Below are 23,515 nucleotides of genomic sequence, written 5' to 3'. Positions count from 1 at the left end.
ACCATTTATTAAATTTATCCCTCGCCAACAGGCTTCATCTTAATATTGATTTTTTCCACACTCCTCTAACGTTAAACGTCTTTTGACGCAGAATGTACAGAGCTAATCTCGAAAAGATTCCTTTTTCCAGGCAAAAGATATAACAGAAATGACCATCTTATTGGTTTTTTGCATCATATCAAATTGTTTCTTTAAAATCATAATGTGTATGACTAAATTAACTGACTCTAAGTTTGGAAACGACTCGACTCTCAGTCTTTCTAAATGGTTATCTTTCCATTGACAGTACTATCAGCTATCTGTTAAAAATGAAAAGACGTTGCCAATCAGAGACATGGCTCTTTAACCCAAAAAAAGGGGTGGAATCTAAGAGAACTATGGATGAACTAAAGAAGAATAAAGACACACGATGAGAGTCTGTGTGGCCCACGTGCCCTGCCTCTTAGACAGGCCTCAATCAAACAGGACCACTGAGCCAAACAACAATAAAATATGCTGTTACATTATCACGGTTGAGTACTAGAAGCAATTCTCATGTAGGAAACATGCTCCTATTAAGGATGCAATAATTTGTTCAAGAGCAGAAATATTTTAAATTTCCCAGGAATAACATGCTTAATCAGACTTAATAATAACCGGCAATTAAAAGGCACTTTAGACTGCACAAAGCTTTTTCAGATTTATGACCTTAATAAATATTTCTGTACATTCTCTAGAACCAAGTGGAACGATGAGGAAAAGGCAGGAGCTCACAGATGTGATTAACTGACATTTACATATTCTTGGAAGTACACAGAAATTCTTCAAGAGATACATGGAAACATGGATAGATTTTAAGAGGATCAATTTTCACCTCCTTAACTTTCACACATACTCACTGGTGCCTAAAGATGACTTTTTCCCACCTCCCATCTCAAAATAAACCCCTGCTCAAGTTTTTCTAATACCAAAACCTCTTAAAACAAAAGGGACAATTTAAAATGTTGGTGTTAATGAGGTCTAACAGTGGTTTCTAAAGCTTTCATAAAATACTGAAGGTGACCTAAATAACTTTCCAGCAGATAGATCATTAAAAATAATTTTTGATGATAGAACTATCAGCACTTTTTGGCATCTTAGCGCAGGTGGAGTTTAAAGTAAGAGAAATTGCTATAATAAAACTGTCTGTTCCCATCTACTCGTTAATGAAAGCAATTCTTGTGGCCTCCTTAAACATAAAAGGGACAAGTGGGAATAAAATTGATGCTGAATAGTGGAAGCCAAATTTCTCAATGTCAAGGAAAAACCTCCAAAGATGGAAATGAGATGGCCAGAAGGAGTTCTGTGGTGTTAAGACTCAGGGTATCAATGTGTGCCTCAGAGAGACAGAGAAAGAGAACACGGATAAAGAGGCTTATGTGTAAACTGTTTTCTAAAATAGTGAGAAAGGGGGGAGAAATAGACAAAATAAGATCTCTTGTTTGAAACACACTCGCAAATGTATCAGAGAGAGATGATATCTAGAATGAGAGAGAGAGGAGAAGGAAAGTAAGAATCTCAAAGCAAAATTGGTAACATATTAACATTTGGGGAGCAGAGCAAAGTAGAAGGGGGTTCTTTGTACCATCTTTGCAACTTTGCTTTCTGTTTGCAATTATTTCAAAACAGAAAACGTAAACAACTTAGGCTAAATTTACTTTCATCCCAGCAATAGGTAAGATTTATGAATGGGTATATTAACTATTTGTGTTTTAAGCCACAGCCATCTCATTAATAAGTAATATTTCCAATAATTGGTACTTTGTATTTTTGATAATTATTTATCAAAATTTTGTAACACGGTTACTTTGATCACATATATACAATAATGACATATACTACCACAGCCCAAAATTAATTTTTAACAATTATTATACATGTTTGTTTTAGAATATTACCTTAGGGAATTTAATAAAATACTTCAAAGCATGAAACATATTATATTAGAAAAAAACTTTTGTGGGCGGATAAAAATCCATGTTCAGAGAGAGAAAAGAATGATGCTGAATTTTCCACTCAGAAGAGCTTGCCACTGTATTTTTTAAATGGTCTACACAGGTATCAAGTTGCTATAGTACTTAGATTCCAGTGGCTTCATTTAAAAAATGACATAAACCGATATTTAGAAATATACTGGAAATGACATTCTCCGCAACTTTTAAACTAAACAAAACAAATGTAAGCTGTCAATATTTTTGTTTATGAGAGTCAGTCATAGGTACAGAAAGTGTCGGAAGCAAAAAACATTTGACAACTGTACTAGTTTACTTCCGATGAGCTAAGTAACAATAAATGTCCCCATAAGAGGGCACAGTGGTGACGCAAAGAAAAGATGGGTGCTCTTCTTAAATAGCACTAACTGAACTGCAAATGGTCATCTCGAGTCACCAGAGTATTATTTTTTGCCATTTTTGTTGCTAATTATCTCTCAGCTTTTTCCATTAGTTATAAGGTTACTGCACAGAACTTGGTTCAATTTCCAACAAGGCCATTTCTCTAAGTTACTAAGGTGGGAACTCCCATTTATATTGATTTAGCTTTCTAAGAAGGTTAATAAAAATTTCCTTAACTTCAGAGTTCCAGTAATGTCTCTAAAAGATTACTAGAGTTTACAGAATTTACTGAATGTTTAACTCATTTAAAATATAGAAACATAAGAGAAAGATGAGAAATTTAACTATTTCAAAGTGAGACTTCATAAAATAAATGAAACCTAATTTATTATTCATTAAACAGGGCAATCCTGTTGTGAGGACTAAATGAGCCTTTATCTATAGCATCTGACAAACGTGCTGAATTGCTCACTTTTCCTCACAACTGACACTTTGCTGGTTGGTGTAAAAACGTGAGTCATCACTCATTCATACAAGAATCTCAAATGCAGTACTTACGACAAACAGTAAGGGTTTAGATAACATTTTCCTTATTCACTTCAGGAGATGTTGTGAATTATAAACCTTCTGCTTGAACACTTTACCTTTATATTAACTTCATTTTTCTTTTTAATAAATTCCTATCTTGAAATAAACGCAAAATATCAGGAGATCTATTTTTTTCTTCCAAGGCTTTTTAAGGCATTTCCTAAAATATGTATGACCAGGAATCACTCTTTCTGGTCTCTGAAGGAAACTTACAATGAAAAAAAACTAGTACTTCAATGACTTTATTTAAAAGGTTTTATAATGAGTATCCAGTAGTTAAAAAGGCATTTGAAAAAAACGTTACTTACATTGGCACAGTGTAAGGCTAAAGCACAAAAAACAGCAAACATCTTGAAGTTGTTCTCGTCCGTTTTGGAGAAGGCACTGCCACCGATTTTGTTCACCATCTGCACCACACCGATCACGCTTCCTCGACTCACGATGGGCATGCACAGGATATTCCGGGTGGTGTAGCCCGTGTACAAGTCTACTTCTCTACGGGGACGTTCAGGAACAAAGCAGCAGCGCACAGGAAAAAACAGGCAGAGGAAAACGAATGACACATTCTGTCACAAACCTCAACCCAGTTCTGCAACCGACACGCCTCTACTACAATCGACTGCAATGGAACTGTCGGCTTCTAAATTTAAGGACAGCGTGACACTTGAAAGGGTTAAAAACCTTTTCAAAAATATTCTAACTGATTTGTTCTTGTGTTTTCAAGGGAGTTTTTCAGAACAGCCTCTAGGAGGCTCTTAGCTTATCATTCGGTTTTAAGTATCCAGCATCACTAAGTGAACAGAGACAATCTATAGATTCAGAGAAAAATATAAGAAATTCGGTGGAATAACATGTTCCTTTGAACTTGGTCATACTTATGAGAGATGTAACTTGCCAAACAAAGTGGAGCTATCACTTTAAAAATTCAGAGCAGGGGTCAGCAAACTATACCCCATGGGCCAAAGCAGCCCTCTCCTGTGTGGGTTCCCCCCCCCCACCCCAGGAAGATTTGCCCTGAGCTAACATCTATTGTCAATCTTCCCTTTTTCCCTGAGGAAGATTCACCATGAGCTAACATCTACTCCCAATCTTCCTTTTTTTGCATGTGAGCCACCACCCCAACATGGCCACTGACAGATGAGCAGTGTGGGTCTGCACCCAGGAGCTGGACCTGGGCTGCTGAAGCAGAGTGCACCGAACTTAACCACTAGGCCACCGGAGCTGGCTCTCCTGTTGCATAAACAGAGTTTTTACTGGAATCCAGCCACACCACTGCATAATGGAATGCTACCACCCTATAACAGAACTGAGGACTTGTGACAGAGATGCTATGGTGTATAAAGCCACAACTACTCACTATCTGAGCCTTAATAGAAAGGCTTGCTGACTCCTGATTCAGAGGAAACACTTTTTGAAAACAGGACTCAGTTTCACAGAAGCGAGGACACAACAGAAGGTAGTTAGTGAGAGGGCAGTCTTTCGTGCCTGGCTTCCTTTCCTTAGAGTAAGGTTTTTGAGATTCATTCGTGTTGCTGCACCTGTCAGTGGATCAGCCCTTTTTATAGCTGAGTAGCATTCTATGGTATGGCTATATCACTTTTTATTTATCTATTCACCAGTTAATGGACATTATTACTTGATAACACCCCGTTTAAAGATCTGCATACACAACTTTGTGTGGGCAGATGTTATCATTTTTCTTGGCGAGATACCTAGGAGTGGAGCTGACTGAATACAGTAAGTATGAGATTAACTTTATAAGAATCTGTGAAACTGTTTTCCAAAGTGGTTGTATCATTAAACATCCCCATCAGCCAAATACGAGGGTCCCAGGTTCTCCACATCCTTGCCAACCCTTGCTAATGACAATCTTTCCACATTTTAGCCGTTCAAGTTGGGGTGTAGTGGGATCTCACTGTCAATTAAATTTACATTTCCCTCATGTCAAACACCTTTTCATGTGTTTAATGGCCATTCGTACATCTTCTTGGGTGAAGTGTCTGTTAAAATCATGTATCTGATTTGTTAAATTGAGTTATCTTATGATGATGTTGGAAGGGTTGTTTATTTATTCTGGGTGCAAGTGTTTTATCAGATAGATGTTTTGCAAATATTTTCTCACAATCTGTTGCTTGATTTTTCATGTTCTTAATAGTTGACCCATAAATTTTGATATAAAGGTTTTATATAAGGATATACAAGTATTTTTAATATTTAAGTACTAAAATAACAAGTTTGGGTTTTTTGAAAAAAATTTTTTTAGCATACTCTTAATTTATTGATAAAACATACTACTAGGATATAGTTGTGTTTATATATGAGTGGCATATATTCGACATTAATCAAATACCTGAAAAATCTTCCTTATTGCTTATGTTATCTAATTGTCTCTTAAAGTAAAGTAAATGTTTGAATTAACCGAACATTGCTGTCAAAATATCTGAACTGTGAAAGTCACAACACCAATCTTGAGACTTTCAATTTCCAGAGATTTACTATAATTGGATTATATAATTCAGTTTCTAGTTCTCCAAAGAAACTCAAAACAAAACAAAAAATCTTTATAATCCATCCTAATATTCAACTTTAATAATATCTGATGAAAGCTGTAACTTGCTGAGTTCCTACTTTGTGTCAGGTAAAGTTGCCAGACATTTTATGAATATTTTTCTCTAAGTACGAAAAAAAACCCAAAAAACTACAAAATAGGCATTATCGTACCCATTTTAAAGATGAGGAAACTGAGGCTCAGAGAGATTAAGTAACTTACTCCAGGTCACTTTAGAGCTAATAAATGACAGAACCAGCAAGCAAAAGTAGGTACTTTTGGGGGACTGGCCCCATGACTAAGTGGTTAAGTTCAAACACTCCACTTTGGTGGCCTGGTGTTCACTGGTTTGGATCCTGGGCGCGCACCTATGCACCGTTCATCAAGCCATGCTGTGGTGGCATCCCACATAGAGGAACTAGAATGACCAACAATTAGGATATACAACTAAGTACTGGGGTTTTGGGGAGAAAAAAATAAAAAGAGGAAGACTAGCAACCAATGTTAGCTCAGGGCCAATCTTCCTTACAAAAAAAAAAGAAAAAGAAAAAACAAAAGTGGTACTTTTACTGCTGGTTGTTATAGCCTTTTAGGGCAAGTTTTGATAGACAACATGCTCAGGACAAAAGGATGGCACTATAATAAAAAAAGTAGCTTTATAAGTTTAAACTCTTGGTTTTTAGTTGCTTTTATAACATTTTAAACTTTTATAGCTGGGTATCCTTAACGATTGAGAATCCATCATTTTTATAAATCTCTGAAAACACCGACTACCGATAACAGAGGTGGTTCAAAGAAAGTACTACAGAGCAGCAAGGAGGAAAGACATAATTGAGTTGGGATGTGCAGAACTCCGCAGAGGTTTCAGCCAGTGTGAGCTGGACAGAGAAATTGATGGAGGACACAAACTGCTTCTTACCTGTTAAAGCGTGGGTCCGCGTAGGCATCTGGAATGTTCAGGACTTCCCCTGTTCTTGCTACTTGGCCAGCAATCCCTTTTTCAATTGAAAATCTGCACATACAAAAGAGAGCGGCATGCCAATTAAAATAGACGTGCTGCAAAATAATTAGAAACATTTCACTATCATCAAATATTAAAGAAAAATGCACTATTTTAAGTGCTTTCATAAATTTTACATTTCCATATTCCAAGCCATCTTATTAGCATAAAATGTGTAAAGGTAAAGCAGAAAAACATTGCATTTTAATCGCTTGAGAATCTTGTTTTAAGATATAATTCACAATATATTAAATTATACTGGAACCACAAATTGAAATTGAAAAATTAACTAGCATTCTCCTGCACTGACCAATAATAATCCTTTGTATTTGCAAAGTAGATATACAATTTACATGTAATATACAATTTATATGTAATTTACAAGGTGTTTCAACATAAATTTATGTAATTAATTCTCACTCTGGTGTGAACTGAGGCCCATAGGGGTTCAGTATCTTGACAGCGTTCCTAAAATATTAGTGGCACAATAAAAACAAGAATGTAGATTGACACCAACGTACTTTCCACCGTACGTATAAATAAACTCACAAGTTATGTCTCATGTTACCATGCAGGACTGAAATTTTAAGGCATTTGCAACACAAGTACTACATAAAAATAACACAATTCACAATTTCTTGCATTTTTACTCCTAATTTGTTAAAAACAGTCAAAATACAAGCATTATCTGATTGTAGTTAATTATGTTTTGATAGCTAATATCAGCATTTTCTTGTATAAATATATTCTCATAGTTTTCTCATTACAATATTATCATCATACACGCACTCCTTTTGAAATTTAGTTAAGATGTCTACAATGCACAGTATCTATGTATATCGGCAGCTCGAAAATAACTTTCATAATGCTCTATTTTCAACATGACAGAAAATAATCATTGAAATAAAGCTCCGCCGTAAAAAATTTCCCCTAAGGAAAATTCAGAAGAGAAGTGACACAAAAGAGAATTGACTTTCTTGAAACATCAACAAGCGAACCCAACATTGCACAAAATGCAACCCTGTTTTTGTCCAGGTTTTCTTGTGCTTTGAACAACGTGAACACAGCGCATTAGCCCGCCGTGAGCAGCCTATCAGAATCCATTTCACGATTTATGCGTGATTTTCTTGGTCTGAGGGTAGTCTGAACTGGAACTTTGATTCCAGCTCTCTGTGCTCTGCTATCTCAGGTCAGTGGAGGCGATAATTAAGAGGCACATCACATAAACGGTCAGCTGAGAGCCACGGCCAACCTCACTGTGTGTAAACACGGGCTTCGAGTTACTATCGTCAGAAGAGATCAACACCAGCACTCGGAGGGAGTACATGAACCTTCAGCAAGAGAAATGACTGCACCTAAACGACTATATTCATACTGATTTACTGAGATCTAAAACACAAACCGAAAATAAAGTCGTTTCTTTTTAAAAGGTATGCTTTTTAGTGAAGAAGATTGGCCCTGAGCTAACATCTGTTCCCAATTGTCCTCTTTTTTTTTTTTCTTCCCAAAGCCCCAAGACATAGTATGGTATCATAGTTGTAAGTCCTTCTAGTTCTTCTATGTGGGATGCCGCCTCAGCATGGCTTGATGAGAGGTGTGTAGGTCTGCGCCCAGGATCCAAACTGATGAACCCTGGGCCGCTGAAGCAGAGCACATGAACTTAACCACTTGGCCATGCAGCCAGTCCCTCCGAAAATAAAATAATTTTTTAAAAAACCCTAAATAGTGCCTATCGGTCAAAGTGATGCAGGTATGGCACACAGGAGCTAGCTCCCTGGGACCACCGAAGGGGCAGCAGTGAAGGCTGGTGGGGGACCACACTCTGTGTCCCCACACCTGCTCAGTTCCCTTATATGACTGACGGCCCAAATGAACAGCAATTCTTAATTAAAAAGGAACAGTGTTCTCCTAGAGTGTTGTAATTACCAAAGCACGTTAGAGCATTATGTGGCAAAGTAATTAAACAAGACACACAAGACAAAAGAAATGCAAACGTCTTAAAAAAAATCCATTTTTGAATGTTAAGCTTGTTTCTTAAAAGTTTTGTGACAGTGCTCCTTGTGGGTGTTCGGCTTGTGACAGGGTTGAGCCACTGTGCCTCCAGCAGCCACACAAGCTCCATTCTGTTTATTTGAGTGACAAGAGCTGCCACTTAAAGAATGGAGAAGGCTTTCATTTGAGATGCAACAGAAGCGTGCTCTAAGATCGACTAAACCAACCATTGGGTGATAGAATCGTGTGTTGAAGTCAGCAAATATACCAGGTCAGTTTCCACTAGGGTCTGGACTTGGAGACAGCCCCGGAGGTTGGGAAGGGGTGGGGGCCAAATTGTTTAAGCACACCCTTGCTCCTAGACATGGGCAAACCTGCAGACTCCAGGCGGGGTGGACCTTTACCTACCTGGGAGCACTAGTAAGTTTTTCCAACATGATTTCCAAAAGGACCGCCTCCGGAAGACGGCATTTCCAGGAGTGACGCTAAAGCTTCCTAGGCGGGGTTTCGCTGGCACTGCAATGTCATTCCCAGAAGTACTACCTTCAGGAGGCGGGTCCTGGTGGGAATGATATCACAGTATGACAAGTACTGTCAGCACACCTGTGAACAGGCACAGAGAAGTGGGTGACAGAACACCTGCACAGCAGCAAACACAGCAAACCGACAGTCCACTTCTAGCTGTACCTTATTTCTTTGGTCTTCTTAAAGATGGGCTTGCCTTCCTTCTCCTCTCCGATATCAAAAAGGTCTGAGTATAACTCCTTGTTCTTATGGTCTACCTGGAAAAGTGCACAACGATCGGCATTCACCAGGTTTTTTGCATATATCTAAAGACAAACAATAAAACAAGGGTGAGCCAATGAGAAATTCAAAGAGTTTACAGGAAAACTTTATCAGAATGAAGTATGAATTTTAGCTATCCTATACCCTAATTGGGGGAAATTAGCATTATAACTAAATAAATATAGGCATAAAAATATATCGAGGTCACTGTCAATGTGCTAACACTAGCAGATACCAACATGAATAAATAAGCAGCTGCTATGCATCCTTGCCACGGTGCTGGATGCTGAAATACGACAACGCTTCTGTATGGGTTAGAAAGAAGCTACTGGCCTAAGTCCCTAAGACCCTTTTGTCACCGAGGCCCCTCCACCAGAACCTCTCAGGCCTCCCCTGGTGCTCTGGTCTGAGCCTCTTTCAACTCCTAAGCTAGCATCCACTCTGATTGGTTGGTGTTTGTGACATACCAGTTGTAAAAAATATGAAATACCCACTTCTAATGAGACACACATTATTCATATCTACATCAGTTACATTTTATCTGCTGCACTAATAATGTGTAACAATTACTGTTTACTATGTACTAGACACTTTTTATACACTTTATGTGCATCAATTCACTTAATCTTCACAATAACAATATGAACTCAGGGAGCATTTTTATCTCCACTTTACATAGTGGGGAAATTGAGGCACAGAGAAGCAACTTAACCTGTCCACTCTCACTTGGATAGTAAACGATGGATCAGGTACCTGAACTCACACTAGCTGTTTCCATGGCCTATGCTCTCATAACAGATGTGCTCTTCCTCTTCTGAATGGAAAACTATGTATTTATTTCATCATTCATTTCTTCATCAGTTTCCTTCAACAAGTATTTCTTTAATGCCTAGCACATACCACTGTCCCCAGTGGGTTGGGGCTACAGTTATGTTGCCCACCATATTTACCTACATTGAGAATTCCGGTAACCTCAATCATCCAGAGGATGGACATGAAATTATTCCTCAGAGACAAAGAATTAATTCTCAGAGAAAAATAGCTGTCATAAAGTCTATGCATGAAGGACATGGGCCACCTTGTGGCCAGAGGAAACTATATGATCTCATGTAAAACAAACTACCTTATAGATTTAATGAAAAGAAATCAGAGTGGGTTAGGTACCCTGGTTAGATACCCTGGTTCATCCTCATATTATATGCTTGTCTTTACTGCTATTATGAATTGTACTCAGCAAACATAGGCTGTGCCTGATTTGCCAAATACTAAGTATACTGAATATTATGATCATCAGAACTTCCAGTTTGTCTACTCCATTAGCCTATGAGTTGTGTGATAACAGAAAGTGCTTCTTTTTTATCCACAGTATTGCAAATGCCCAGGACAAGGCCTAGAGTAGAGATGAGCTAAATAGGTCATGGGCCAAATCCAGCCCACTGCCAGTTTTTGCAAATCCATTTTTATTGGAACATGGCGATGTGCATTCCTCTATGTATTGCTTATGGCTGCTATAGTGGCAGAGTTGAGTAGTTGCAAAAGAGTATGGCCCATGAAGCACAAAACTTTACTATTTGTCCCCGTACAAAAAAGCTTGCCAAGTGGTGTGCCCCATGGCCTTGTGGTTAAGCTCAGCACACTCTACTTAGATAGCCTGGATTCGGTTCCTGGGCGTGGACCTACACCACTCACTTGTTGCCATGCTGTGGTGGAGACCCACATACAAAATAGAGGAAGACTGGCACAGGTGTTAGCTTAGGGCAAATCTTCCTCAGGGCAAAAAAAAATGTTTGCTAACTCTTAGCTTAGAACATAGAAGGTCTCCATCACTCAAAAACTCTAAATAAATGTTTGAGAAAGGATGAATGGCATACAGGTAGGAAGAGAGTCATGGGACTGTATTGTTGGCAAATACAGAAGAATCACCTATTTCTTTTGCAAACTCATGAGATCTTGAATTATCAAATAATGATATTGATCCTGCAGTATTAAAGATTAAATTATATACAGTAAAATTTGCATCCCTATTGCCTAGGGCGATGTTAGTTGCTTAATACTTTGACACAAAATTATACTAATAATTGTAAAAATCTGGATGAAATGGAAAACTCTCTAGAAAAAGTAGTGAGTTTAGAAGGACTTGAAAATCTGAATAGAACCAGAATCATAAAGACAATTGAAAAATTGTTGAAGAATTATCCCCATAAAAGGCATGAGGCTCAAATGATTTCAAATATGAATTATTTAAGAATCTTCAATAAATAAATTCCCATCCAATTTAAACCGTTCTAAGTTCAGAAAGAACAAAACTTCTCCAGTTATTTTTACAACCCCTGCTGTGTCACCAATACTGAAAACTGACAAAGATGCTACTATAAAAATGAAAATCATAGGCCAATGTAACTTGGACAGAAGGAAAATCATGAATAAAAACAGTAGCAAATCAAACGTAGGCATAAATTAACAAATATTATAATATTTAAAAATTACACTAGTCAGAACTAAGTATCAGAAAGTCTGTTATTATAATTCATAATAACTATAAAACAAAGAAGAAAATCATATGATTATCTTTATGGTTGCCAAATAATGCATGTGATGAAATGCAGCAATCATTCATGAGAAAAATGTAGCAAAATGGAATAGAAGAATAAACATAGATATCTTAATAATATTTTCCTGAAAACAACAGTCTGTATTTTAGCAAATGGTAAAATGTCAGAATCACCCCATTAAGGTTTACACACTAAAGTTAAGGACAAGACAACATGTTATCATAATTATTAACACACAATTAGGTAAGAAAAGAGGAGAGTATATATATTTGAAGAGACGAAAGTTTTATTGTTTGATGATGTTATTGAAGATGTTGAAAAATCAAAAGAATCAATTGAAAAACAATTACAGGTAGTAAGAAAGTCTTCTGTTTTAAAATGAGTGACTCTAAATGTAAATTTACCTTTCCATTCTGCCCAAATATTAAGCTTTCGGTTGGAAATGACATTCATATGCTGCAAAGGAATTAATAAAGATACCCTAGACATATTTGGTAATATTTATGAACTCCAGGCACCAGGTCATTGTAAAAGCCACCGTCCACTCCTATGCACGCTCACACACTCACAAACTCACAAATGTTTACTTGTAAGTAAAAAACAATTCTTGATAGCAATAGTGGATTTAAATTTCAGTGAAAATATACCTTCAAGTTTCTGAGGAAGACTTATTTTAAACCTAAAATTCTTTACCAAGTCAAACTAGCATTCAATCACAAGGCAAGATAAAGAAAGATAGTTCTGAAGTACATAGTACTCAGGAAAATTACTACCTGGGAACTATTTTGGAAAGGGAGATGTGTACAAGCAAAAATAAACAAACAGATGAGTTCAAGAAAGCACGGGAAGATTTGGGCGACAAGAGCGATGAGCAAAGAAACTACTAAAATTACAATGAAACTGTAAAAATTGTTAGTAAAAGATATCTAAGAAATTACAGACATCACATAAAAAGTTAACTAAAAAACAGACCTCACATATCTGCTTGTGTCAAAAAATATATAAGATCAGCAAGTAAAACAAGAGGAAACAAAAGTATGCCATTTGTTTAATCTTGGTAATGAAGTAGGTGATGACACTAATTATTTATGAATTAAGCTTAGCACTGGCACAGCCAACTTTGCCAGCTTGTGAGAAGGACCACACAGAGGGAGGCTAAGCAGAGAAGGAGATATTCCTGCAAATATAACTTGAGCCCCTTGGTCCAGTATTATAGAAGTCTGAATATTCAAGGGCTCTGAATATTCAGTGATATGAGCCAGGAAATTTCCCCTTTTATTCTCTCGAGCTAAGTTGAGTTAGGTAGTTGACATTTTCTGGCTTACACCAGAGTCCTGATTAACAAACAAGCTCAAGGCAAGTCTGAGGAGAGAGAGAGTCTCTTCATTAATTGCATAATTGCATGAGGAAGGGAATATCAGTACCGATCGGAAGGATATTAAAAGTACCTACAAATTTATAAAAATTAATTTGAAAGTCCCACTCACTAATTCTCAACTAGCAGCAGAACCACCTCACCACAGAGCATTTGAAAACAAGTGGAGGCATTTCTGTGTGTTATAAGGACCCAGTGGTGATGGATTACACTTGGCATTTAGTTCTCAGAGGTTAAAGATGCTAAACATCCGCAATGTTCAGCCCAATCCTGTGTCAGGAGGAAGAGTTGTCCCAAAATGTCAATATCACCCCCCATGAGAAACACCAAACTGGATGAACTGATAACCTAGGAATTTAAAGATTACCCAAATTTGTTCATCTGGAAATAAGAACTCTCGTCTATATTACCAAAAAGCCTTTCAAAACAATCGAACCTCATTCTCCTCTAATGCAGGGTTATCTTTCCAAAACACAAATCTGATCTTGCACCCCGTACTTAAAGTCAAAACTCCCTACAAAGCCTGGATGACTTGGCCTTTCTTCGGGCATTTCTACATAGGAGCATTCTGTTCCTTCCTCCCCTAAGGTACACCCATCTCTCCTCTTTGCCTACTTGACTTCTACTGATCCCTCAGATTCGGGGTCAGGTCCTTAGGAAACCCTTGCATCGCCTCTTGAACTAGATCAAATCTCCATATTATGAGCTTTCACAGCACTGTGTTCTGTTCCTTCACAGTCCTTAATGTGACTGCAAGTTTACATTTATGATCATATTTGATTAATGTCTGTCTCCCCCACTAGACTATAAGCTGCACGAGGACAGGGACTGTGAAGAATTTGGCTTCACGACTTTAGAACTCCAGCTGCTAGCTAGTACAGGAGTACAACAGATACTCAAGAAATATTATAGCAAAAATGAATAAATGGAAACCTGAAGGGATTAATATAGAAGAAATTGAAAATAGAATCAGAGATCTAGCCCCTAATAAGACCCACATGGTTTTACGGCTGGTATACATCAAATTTGAAGGAACAACTAATTCATTTATTATCTAAGCCATTTTAGTCCACAGAAAAGAATGGAACATTTCTCAATTCATTTTATATGTGTAGCATAACCCCAAGACCAATACTACCTACAGACAGAAAAAAGGAAAGCCACTGAGCAATCTTACTTATGAATGTAGATGCAAAAGACAGAAATAATAATAACAACCAATCCAGGACTAAAGATTACATACAACTAAATAGGGTTCACCCCAGGAATGGAAGCATGGTTCAACATTAAGTATTAAATTAATATAATTCCTTATTCTAATTGATTAAAAGAAGAAAAATTATATGATTTTAATAATGGTCTACAAAAATTTGATAATATTCAACACTCAATCAGATGCAAACTCACAGCAAATTAGGAATAGAAGGAAGTCTTTAAGTTGATAAATAGTACCTGCAGGCAATCTACAACAAATATATGTAGCAGTGAAAAATGAAAAGCACATATATTAAGAAAATATATCTACTCTCATGGCTTCCATTCAACAGTGTTCCTTAGGTCCTAGCAAATATATTTTTAAAAAAGAAAGAAAGAAGTAGTGTAAACACTATAAAATTAGAGCCACTGCTAACATTATATGCATTATAAATGACTGTCTTTCCTGAAAATTATGAAAATTATACAAATATAGGGGACCAAAGTCAATACACTCAATTAAGATAGATTTTTTGAAAGTTGAAAGTAAGACAATGTTTTTATATGAGAAGACTCCATATATGCTTAAGATATCAACTCTTCTTAAGTTTTTATTAAATTTAAGGCAATTCCAATATAAATCATTCACCATGATGAGGTGTGATTCACCCCAGGAATGCAAGGTTAGTTTAACATCCAAAAATTACTTTATATAATACTCTACATCAATAGAATGAAAATCAAAAACCACAAGATCAGCTCAACAAACGCAGAGAAAATGGATGATGATAAAAATCCAACATCCAATTATGATTTAAAACATTCAAAAAACTAAAAATAGAAAGGAACTTTCTCAACTTGATAAAGGCCATCTATGAAAAACCCACATCATACCTAATGGTGAAAGACTGGATGCTTCCCTTCTAAGATCAGGAACAAGACAGGGATGTCCACACTTGCCACCTCTATTCAACATAGTACTAGAGCTTCCAGCCGGGACAATCACGCAAGAAAAAAAATAAAACGCATCCAGATGGGAAAGGAGAAAGTAAAACTATCACTAACTGTAGATGATAGGATTCTGCATGTAGAAAATCCTAAAAAGAGCCACTAAGGAACTATTGAAAATAATGAGTTCACCCAGCTTGCAGGTTACAAGATCAAAATATAAAAACCAATTTTATTTCAAAATATTTTCAATGAAAAATCTGAAAAAAGTTAAAAAACACAATTCCATTTAAAATAGCATTAAAAATTAAAATACTTAGAAAAACTTTACCAAATTAAGATCAATACTTACCCTCTGAAAATTATAAAACATTGTTTAGAAAAAGTAAAGATAATCTAAATAAATGGAAAAACATCCCATGTTCACGTATTGGAAGACTGAACGTGTTAAGATTCCCCAAATTGATTTGTGGGTTCAACACAATCTTTATCATAAGCCTATCTGAATTCTCTGTAGAAACTGAAAAGCAGATTTCCAAAATTTAATATGGAATTTCAAGGGAACCCAAACAGCCAAAAAATATCCAAAAAGAACAAATTTGGAAAACCCACACTTCTTGATTTCAAAACTTTCTACAAAGCAACAGTGATGAAGACAGTGTGGTAGTGTCTTGAAGAGAGACATATAGATCAAGGGAATAGAATTGAGAGCCTAGAAATACAAAACCATATGTCCATGCTCAACTGATTTTTGACAAGACCATATAAAGCAAAAGAATAGTCTTTTCAATGAATGGTGCTGGTAAAACTGGATAGACACATGCAAAAGAATGAAGTTGGGCCCTCATACCAAAAACAAAAATTAACTAACACAGATTAAGAATCTAAATGTAAAAGTTAAAGCTATAAAGCCCATGGAAGAATATACTGGAGTATGCTTTTATCATCTCTGATTTGGCAATGCATTCTTAAATATGACACCATAAGCATGAACGACAAATAAGATAAATTGGAATTCATCAAAATTAAAACCCTTTGTGCTTTAAAAGATACTATCAAGGAAAGAAAAAGACAACTCACGGATGGAAGAAAATATTTGCCAATTATAAATCAGGTAAGAGAGTTGTATCTAGAATTTATGAAGAACACTTACAACTCAATAATAAAAAGACAAGGAACTCAGTTAAAAAGCGGCCAGTGGATTTGAATAGACATTTCTCCGGAGAAGATACACAAATGGCTCATGAACACATGAAAAGATGTTCCATACCATTAGTCCCGAGAGAAATGCCAATCAAACCACACCGAGACAGCATTTCACATTTAGTATGATGGCAATATCAAAAAGTCAGATAATAACCAGTGTGAGTGAGAATGTGGAGAAACTGGAACCCCCGTGCATTGCTGGTGCAAATGTAAAATGGTGCAACTGCCGTGGAAAACAGTTGGGCAGGTCTTCAAAGAGTTCAACATAGAATTACCACATGACCCAGCAATTCCACTCCTAACTATATACCCAAAATAACTGAAAACAGGTATTCAAACAAAAAATTGCATGTGAATGTTCAAAGCAGCATGATTCACATTAGCCAAATCATGGAAACAACCCAAATGTCTATCAGCTGATGAATGGATAAAAAAAATGTGGTATGTATATCCATACAACAGAATATTATTCAGCCATATACATGCCACAACACAGATGAACTTTTAAAACATCATGCTAAGTGAAAGAAGCCAGGCACGAGAGCATGCAAATTACACGATTCCTTTTATGTGAGATGTCTAGAATAGATAGATCCATAGAACAAGAAAGTAGATTAGTGGTTGCTTAGGACCGGGGTGTGGAAGGGATAGGAGCATAAAGGGCTAACATGGTATGGAGCTTCTTTCTGAGGTAACAAAAATGTTCTAAAATTGACTGATGATGGTTGTACCTACCTGTGAATATACAGAAAATCACTCAATGGAACATGTTAAATAGATGACTAGTGTGGTATGTGAATTATCTCTCAATAAAGCTGTTTTAAAAATAATATTAATAATATGAGAACTAGTCAATAAGTGTTTCTTGTACTCCGAGTGCAAACTCTATGTCAGTCCATATTTTATCTATATATTTTTGTATTCTTGTTAATACTTTTCACGGCTTTACAAATTCCTTAAATTTCGTCATAACCAAAGAAGTTATTTTTTACTGTGCAATTAAGTGTTCTCTTTTTTGTCCAAATAAAACCATCAATTTAACTAATTACCTAACGAATGTGAGGAAAGTAATAACTCCTAATGTCACTCTCCAATTACCCTCAGTACACTTTCTGTCCTATAAGACACTGAGCATATCCCACTCCATACTCGCCCGCCATGATATCAAAGAGAAATAGATCAGTGTGCATCATGAAACCTGGAGATGAGGAAACCCTTATTGGACAAGAGTACTATATTTTGAGAAAGACTGGGGAAGGAGAAAGAACGTTTATCAAAATATAGAACCGGGCACAAACGGTTCCAAGCAAGCCTGGCCACCATGGGGTACACAGACAGTCCCTTTGACTACCGCGAGCCACTTCTTTAATGAAGTCTAGCCATAGCACGAAAGCAGGAGCACAGAGAAACACGGATAAAGCCCCCCTTGTATGGCTTTCAGCTCCAGGTGCCTATTAGCCTTCTAGAAAAGAGGAATAATTAAGACTAAAGCTGAGTAGAATGAACCTCAAGACCAGGAAGAATCAGTTGGGAATTCCTAACACAGTCTCTATGCCAAAGGTATTTTGGAGAATATAAAAAGAAACTAAATGTTTTCCCAAAGCATAGTTTGCCACCTAAATAATGAAAAACTCAGATAGTCTTCAAAATGTTCTTCAAAACTCTCTCAAATTAATGGAAGTGACAAACAAATCAAGGTGAGGCCTTCAGCACCCCCTTTTCATCATATTTAAAAGATCTTGTATGTCTAATACATTAAAATGTTCCACCATACATTAGGACATAAAGGGTGAAATAAAACCATTTTCAAGACAAAAGGCAACCTACCATTATGTGTTCAAGTAGAGAATCTATTGCGACTATGTTATCAAAATATGTTCTGGAAAAAAGAAACACAATACCTGTAAGTAATTTTATTTAGAACACAGAACATATTAAACTTTGAATATATTTTCCAGTTTTATTTACTTTTAAATAAAAAACATAAAGATAAATGTTGTTTGATTTCTGTCCTTTTGTGGCAACAGCCAATAATATTATTTCAAAGACATAAGTGAAACTTTACCATTGATTTTAACATGAAGACTAATTCCAGAGGATGCACTAAGTAATTATTTTATTGGGAAGTACCAAGATAGAGGAAAAAGTTTGTAGTATTTAACTAAAACTATGAAGGAATAAAATTGGGTTCACCATATTTAATATTTTCATTAATAATTTAGATTTGATTGAAACTATTTAAATTTGCTACATCTAATTAATACGGTTAAAATATAAATTATCACTGAAAAACTGGAAAGTTAAAATGTAGTTTAACTGTACTGAGAAGGCAATGTAATTCACTGGAGAAGAAATATCAGAATACAAGTAATGATAAGGACTTGATGACTTCACACAAGTAAAATTGATAGCCATTTTTATGAAGAGCAAATAAATATTTTGGAGGTGTATGGTATATATATTAAAATGCAACCCTCATAAATACATGAATCAACATACATGAATTATAGAGAATATGGAAAAAAGTACTCTTAACATAGCACCTGTTGGCAAGGTACTGCTTCCAGCATAGGTTTGTGTAAATTTAGCAACATACTCAGAATTAAAATAACTTATAGTAATACACAATGCCTTTCATTTAAAAGACAAATTATTTACCTTGAAGCCACTAAGACTGAGAATATGCTTAATTACGCTGTACAGTGAAAAATGTACTGCAAGGAAGATGGTAAAGTAAACAGGATTTCCCGCTGGGGCATAGATTTAAAGTGTCACATGGTTTAATTAGAGCTTGGAAGACTTGCCACATATTCAAACACACATGCAAGAGAAGGTGCCCAGCTTCCCTTTCTATGTGTTTGGAGGTAGTAATATCAAGTGTCCCAGAACTATTGTTTAATTCTGTCCCAAAGAAGAGAGTTGACCTAGGGAATCGACAGAGAACTCTTTTAGGCCCATATTTCTCTAATTTTGTAATTCAGGAAAAAGTGTAACATGAAGGGGCCACTTCAGGCTAACTGGTCGTGAGGATCACAGTACTTCTTGACGAGTAAGTCATAAACTGCTGCCAAAGTGAAAAGTGGGACAGAACAGGATCAGAGCCGCTGCTGGCGGCCGGGGAAGAACAGATACGTCATTTCTTTAGCAAACCTGTCAGAGGACATGACCTTGAAGTTACCCTATCTTGGGGCATTTCTCAGATTTCAACAAGTAGATGGGTCAGACATACAGAAGCCCTTCCCTGTAGCAAGCAAAACCAATACGAACCCAGAATTTAATAACTATCTGTAATTGTTTCCACTGCCAGCCCAAGGGGGTTTTTCTAGGTCAAACTTCAGGGAAATGGGACATTTTCCCTAAAATGATACCTGAGCTACTATACGTGGGAAAATTCAACAAATAATATTAATATTGTGGTTTGATTTACTGACATTTGTAGAGATGCCAGAGAGGATTTTTTGGAAAATAATGAACTAGAACATTTCCTCTCGTTTGCTTGTCTTGCTGTCTGTTTGCTCCTACAAAAACAGAAAAACTTAGTGTCTGTAACGTGTTCTAGCGACCCTACCTACAAAATATATACCAAATCGCAGATGAAGATCATTATGTATACATTTGCAATGCTTCACTTGTAAAGGGAACATGCAAGAGAAGGCAGCTCTATAGTCCAAAATACGATGGACCATTCTTACCAGAGTACCCACACAGGGAAGACGGATCGTCCCCTATCGACTGCAGTTGCCGCAGTCCCTTGCTACCAGGGCCTGCACTTAATTTAAACCATGATGGATGGGAAGTACCACATCCCTAGAAAGGGACACTTACTTTGACACATCGAGTAGAAAGTCATTCAACTCAGTCTGTTTGGCAAGGCCTCTGCACACCTGCCATAGAAAAGAATAGCTATTCATTATGACATTTCTGCTGATTTAAAAATAAAAACTCCAGGATACTATTTACCTTATTTTATTGCAAAAGGCATAACAGAATCACTCTGTCTATAATGTAATCAGAGTAGTAACAATTCATATTTATGGAATGCTTATATGTGCTAAGCACTATTCTAAGCACTTTATGTTTCTTATCTCATTTAATCACCACAAAACACTACAGATTTGGGGTTTATTTTTATAATTGAGGCAAGAGGGGGTTTAGAACCTGGCTAAGTTCCAGAGATGCTAAGTGATGGAGCTACAGCATCAGGACCCAGACGTTCTACCTGCAGAGTCACTCTTTCGATCTACTTTTAGACTTTAACAAATTGTCCTTGGGCACATTTCTACCTACGCTCGATATTGTCAGACCTGAGAAGTCCTTGCTCCTCATACTATTATCTTCTAACAATATATTTTTTTCTCTTTCTAGCTCACAGTTCCAGATCAACCTGAGTTAGCTGAAACGGACTTAAAAAAACAAAACAGCAACAAAAAAGGAGAAGCGGAAGATACAAAGCAGAATTGTAGGGAGGCCGTGTTCCTGAACTATAAGGTCTCGTTACCAGGAAAACTTTACGTAGTTTGTGTTCTCTCAAATTAGATCATATTTTCAAGAGAACCGGGTATCTGAAATGTAAGATTAATGATTTCATATTCCATTTAGTTCAGAGGATTCTTTAATTTAGGAAATGGAGTCATAAAAATACCACTGATACTCGGGTAGGCCCCATGGCATCATGGGTAAGTTTGGTATGCTCTGCTTCAGTGGCCCGGGTTCATGGGTTTGGACCCTGGGAGCAGACCTACACCACTCCTCAGCCACGCTGTGTCAGTGACCCACATACAAAACAGAGGAATACTGGCATAGATGTTAGCTCAGGGACAATCTTCTTCAAGCAAAAAAAGAGGAAGATAGGCAACCAATGTTAGCTCAGAGCAAATCTTCCACAGCAAAAACAAAACAAAAAAGTTATCAAAAAAAATATCTATCAATGTTGCTGCCAGTAGGAGATAGCTCCTGGGCTTTCAGTGGAAAGCAAAAGCCATAATAGGACACATACCACTTATTGCATAAATGATTTATATTTTATATAAATATATAAAAATAATTGCAAGATATTTAAGGCAGGGAGTAAGTAAATGTAAGTGAATAGATTAAAAAAATTTAGAAATAACAAAATATCTGCTATCCAGGAATAAGCACTGCGTTACTTATTGGCCCCCACTCCACTCCCCGATGCTGCCCCGTAAACATTCTTGTCTCTTCGGAAGCCCCATGAAAACATCCCAGAGACACACCTGAACCTGATGTATTGCCACTGAAGCCCAGGCAAGATTTGCTGTTGCAACCTAAAAAAAATTATGAGACAGGTTTTTATTAGTCACATGCAGACATCCCAATGACAGGCTCTAGCATTAATGGATATGAAGAATTTTCTGAGGTCAAAGATGAAATGTTTCCAAAACTTTGCTGACAAGTTCTGAAGTTACCAGCTATTCTACTCCTTTTATTACTCATTCACTGGACACATATTGAGCGGGTGCCTGCTGGGTACCAGGCACTATTCTGGAAGCTGGAGACGCAGCATCAACACCAAAAACAACAGAATAGCTTACAGTGTCCTGGGAGGAGAGAGAAAGACAAGAAAGAAAACCAGTGAAGTGCACGGCGTATCCCTTGCTGATGGCGGCTACAGAGAGAAAGAGACACAAAAGAGAGAAAAGGGATGGGAGACAGGAAGCGCTCAAGTCTACACCCAGTGTTCAGGAAGGTCCTGCTGACAGGGCCGCGTTTGAGGATGTTCGTAAAGGAAGTGGCTGGGGGTGGGGATGTGGAAGACAGCGCAGTCCAAGCAGAGGGAGAACAGACGCACAGGCTCTGACTAGGAGCCCGTCAGCCTTGCTCAAGGGTCCAGTGGGACTGGTGGAAGGGAGGTGGCTGAAGGAGCAGGAGATGTGTCATCCTAGTGAGTGGACAGGGTGCAGGCCGCTGAGGGACTTGGGTGTATATTGGGTGAGACAGACAGATCCTCACTGTATTTGGTTTTAGTGTTAATGAGCCAATTCTGATTCAGGGAATAGTGAATGGAACCTATTGTTTTCCAAATGGATGTGATGCTGGAACGTTCATTCAGGACAATTTTAAGAAGACATAAAAGCAACCCAATGTCAGAACTCTCCAGTCATCCTATTACTCTATTCGATTCAGAATGTGGTATACTTTTATTTTTATTGTTAAAATAGATGCTTGCTAGAGCCAATGACTATATTTCTAATTTAATCAGTTTCTTCTCTAAATAACTGCAAAACAACAAACAAATTGGTTTTAAAAATCATTAGTATTAGTATGGAAACGTTGTTAAGCAAAGTGTGGTTTTAAATATTCATTCATTTACCCACTGAACAGTATTAATGAGCACCTTCCACGGTGTAGGTACCACTAAAGTCCTAACGAGCAGTGTTCAGGCCTCACCTCCTGATGACTGAGACAGAAGGCTTCTTTGCCCCAGTGCCGATACAGCTCAAGGATACCGATCAAATCACCAATCGCAGTGACAATTGGTAAACAAAGAACAGACTGGATACGAGTCCCTGATTCCAGTCCTGTACCTCTTGGAAATCGTTCATCCTGAAAAGTAAAAGTAGAAAAGTTATAAATTCAGTGAAGAAAATGGAATTGTTAAATTACGACTTTTTTTTTTTTGGTGCGGAAGATTGGCCCTGAGCTAAGATCTGTTGCCAATCTTCCTCTATTTTGTATGTAGGTTGCCGCCACAGCATGGCTTGATGAGCAGTGTAGGTCTGTGCCCAAGTTCTGAACCAGGGCCACCAAAGTGAAGCACACTGAAGTTAACCACTGAGCCACCAGGCCAGCCCCAAGTTATGATTCTTATTTCTATCAGAAATTGCCTATTTGTCACCAATAATAAATGGTCCTTTTCAAAGGAAAACCAAATGATGATGGCCACTATATGCCTTGTTTAAGGAAAATGCTTATCTTTAGCAACATGGACCTATACCCAAACACTGCTTTAATGTT

General features: G+C 37.1%; 1 protein-coding gene across 7 annotated transcripts in view; it reads right to left on the bottom strand.

Moving 5' to 3' along the window:
• The window catches only part of PDE10A (phosphodiesterase 10A), a 540,491-nt gene that overhangs the window by 44,928 nt on the left and 472,048 nt on the right, over positions 1 to 23,515 (bottom strand). For 6 of the 7 annotated variants that reach the window (XM_070256511.1, XM_070256509.1, XM_023633143.2 and 3 more), the window contains 7 exons: positions 22,949 to 23,104; positions 21,775 to 21,825; positions 20,366 to 20,424; positions 18,368 to 18,419; positions 9,167 to 9,309; positions 6,407 to 6,499; positions 3,248 to 3,434 (listed from right to left, as the gene is read on the bottom strand). In XM_070256511.1, the coding sequence (XP_070112612.1) occupies positions 3,248 to 3,434; positions 6,407 to 6,499; positions 9,167 to 9,309; positions 18,368 to 18,419; positions 20,366 to 20,424; positions 21,775 to 21,825; positions 22,949 to 23,104 (741 nt within the window). The remainder of the gene's footprint in view (positions 1 to 3,247; positions 3,435 to 6,406; positions 6,500 to 9,166; positions 9,310 to 18,367; positions 18,420 to 20,365; positions 20,425 to 21,774; positions 21,826 to 22,948; positions 23,105 to 23,515) is intronic. The other variant, XM_070256508.1, reaches the window with a different exon arrangement.

The sequence above is a fragment of the Equus caballus genome, chromosome 31, assembly GCF_041296265.1.
Source record: "Equus caballus isolate H_3958 breed thoroughbred chromosome 31, TB-T2T, whole genome shotgun sequence".
NCBI lineage: Eukaryota > Metazoa > Chordata > Mammalia > Perissodactyla > Equidae > Equus > Equus caballus.
Note: the sequence above shows the minus strand (reverse complement) of the source record. Positions and strands in the feature narration are given on the sequence as shown.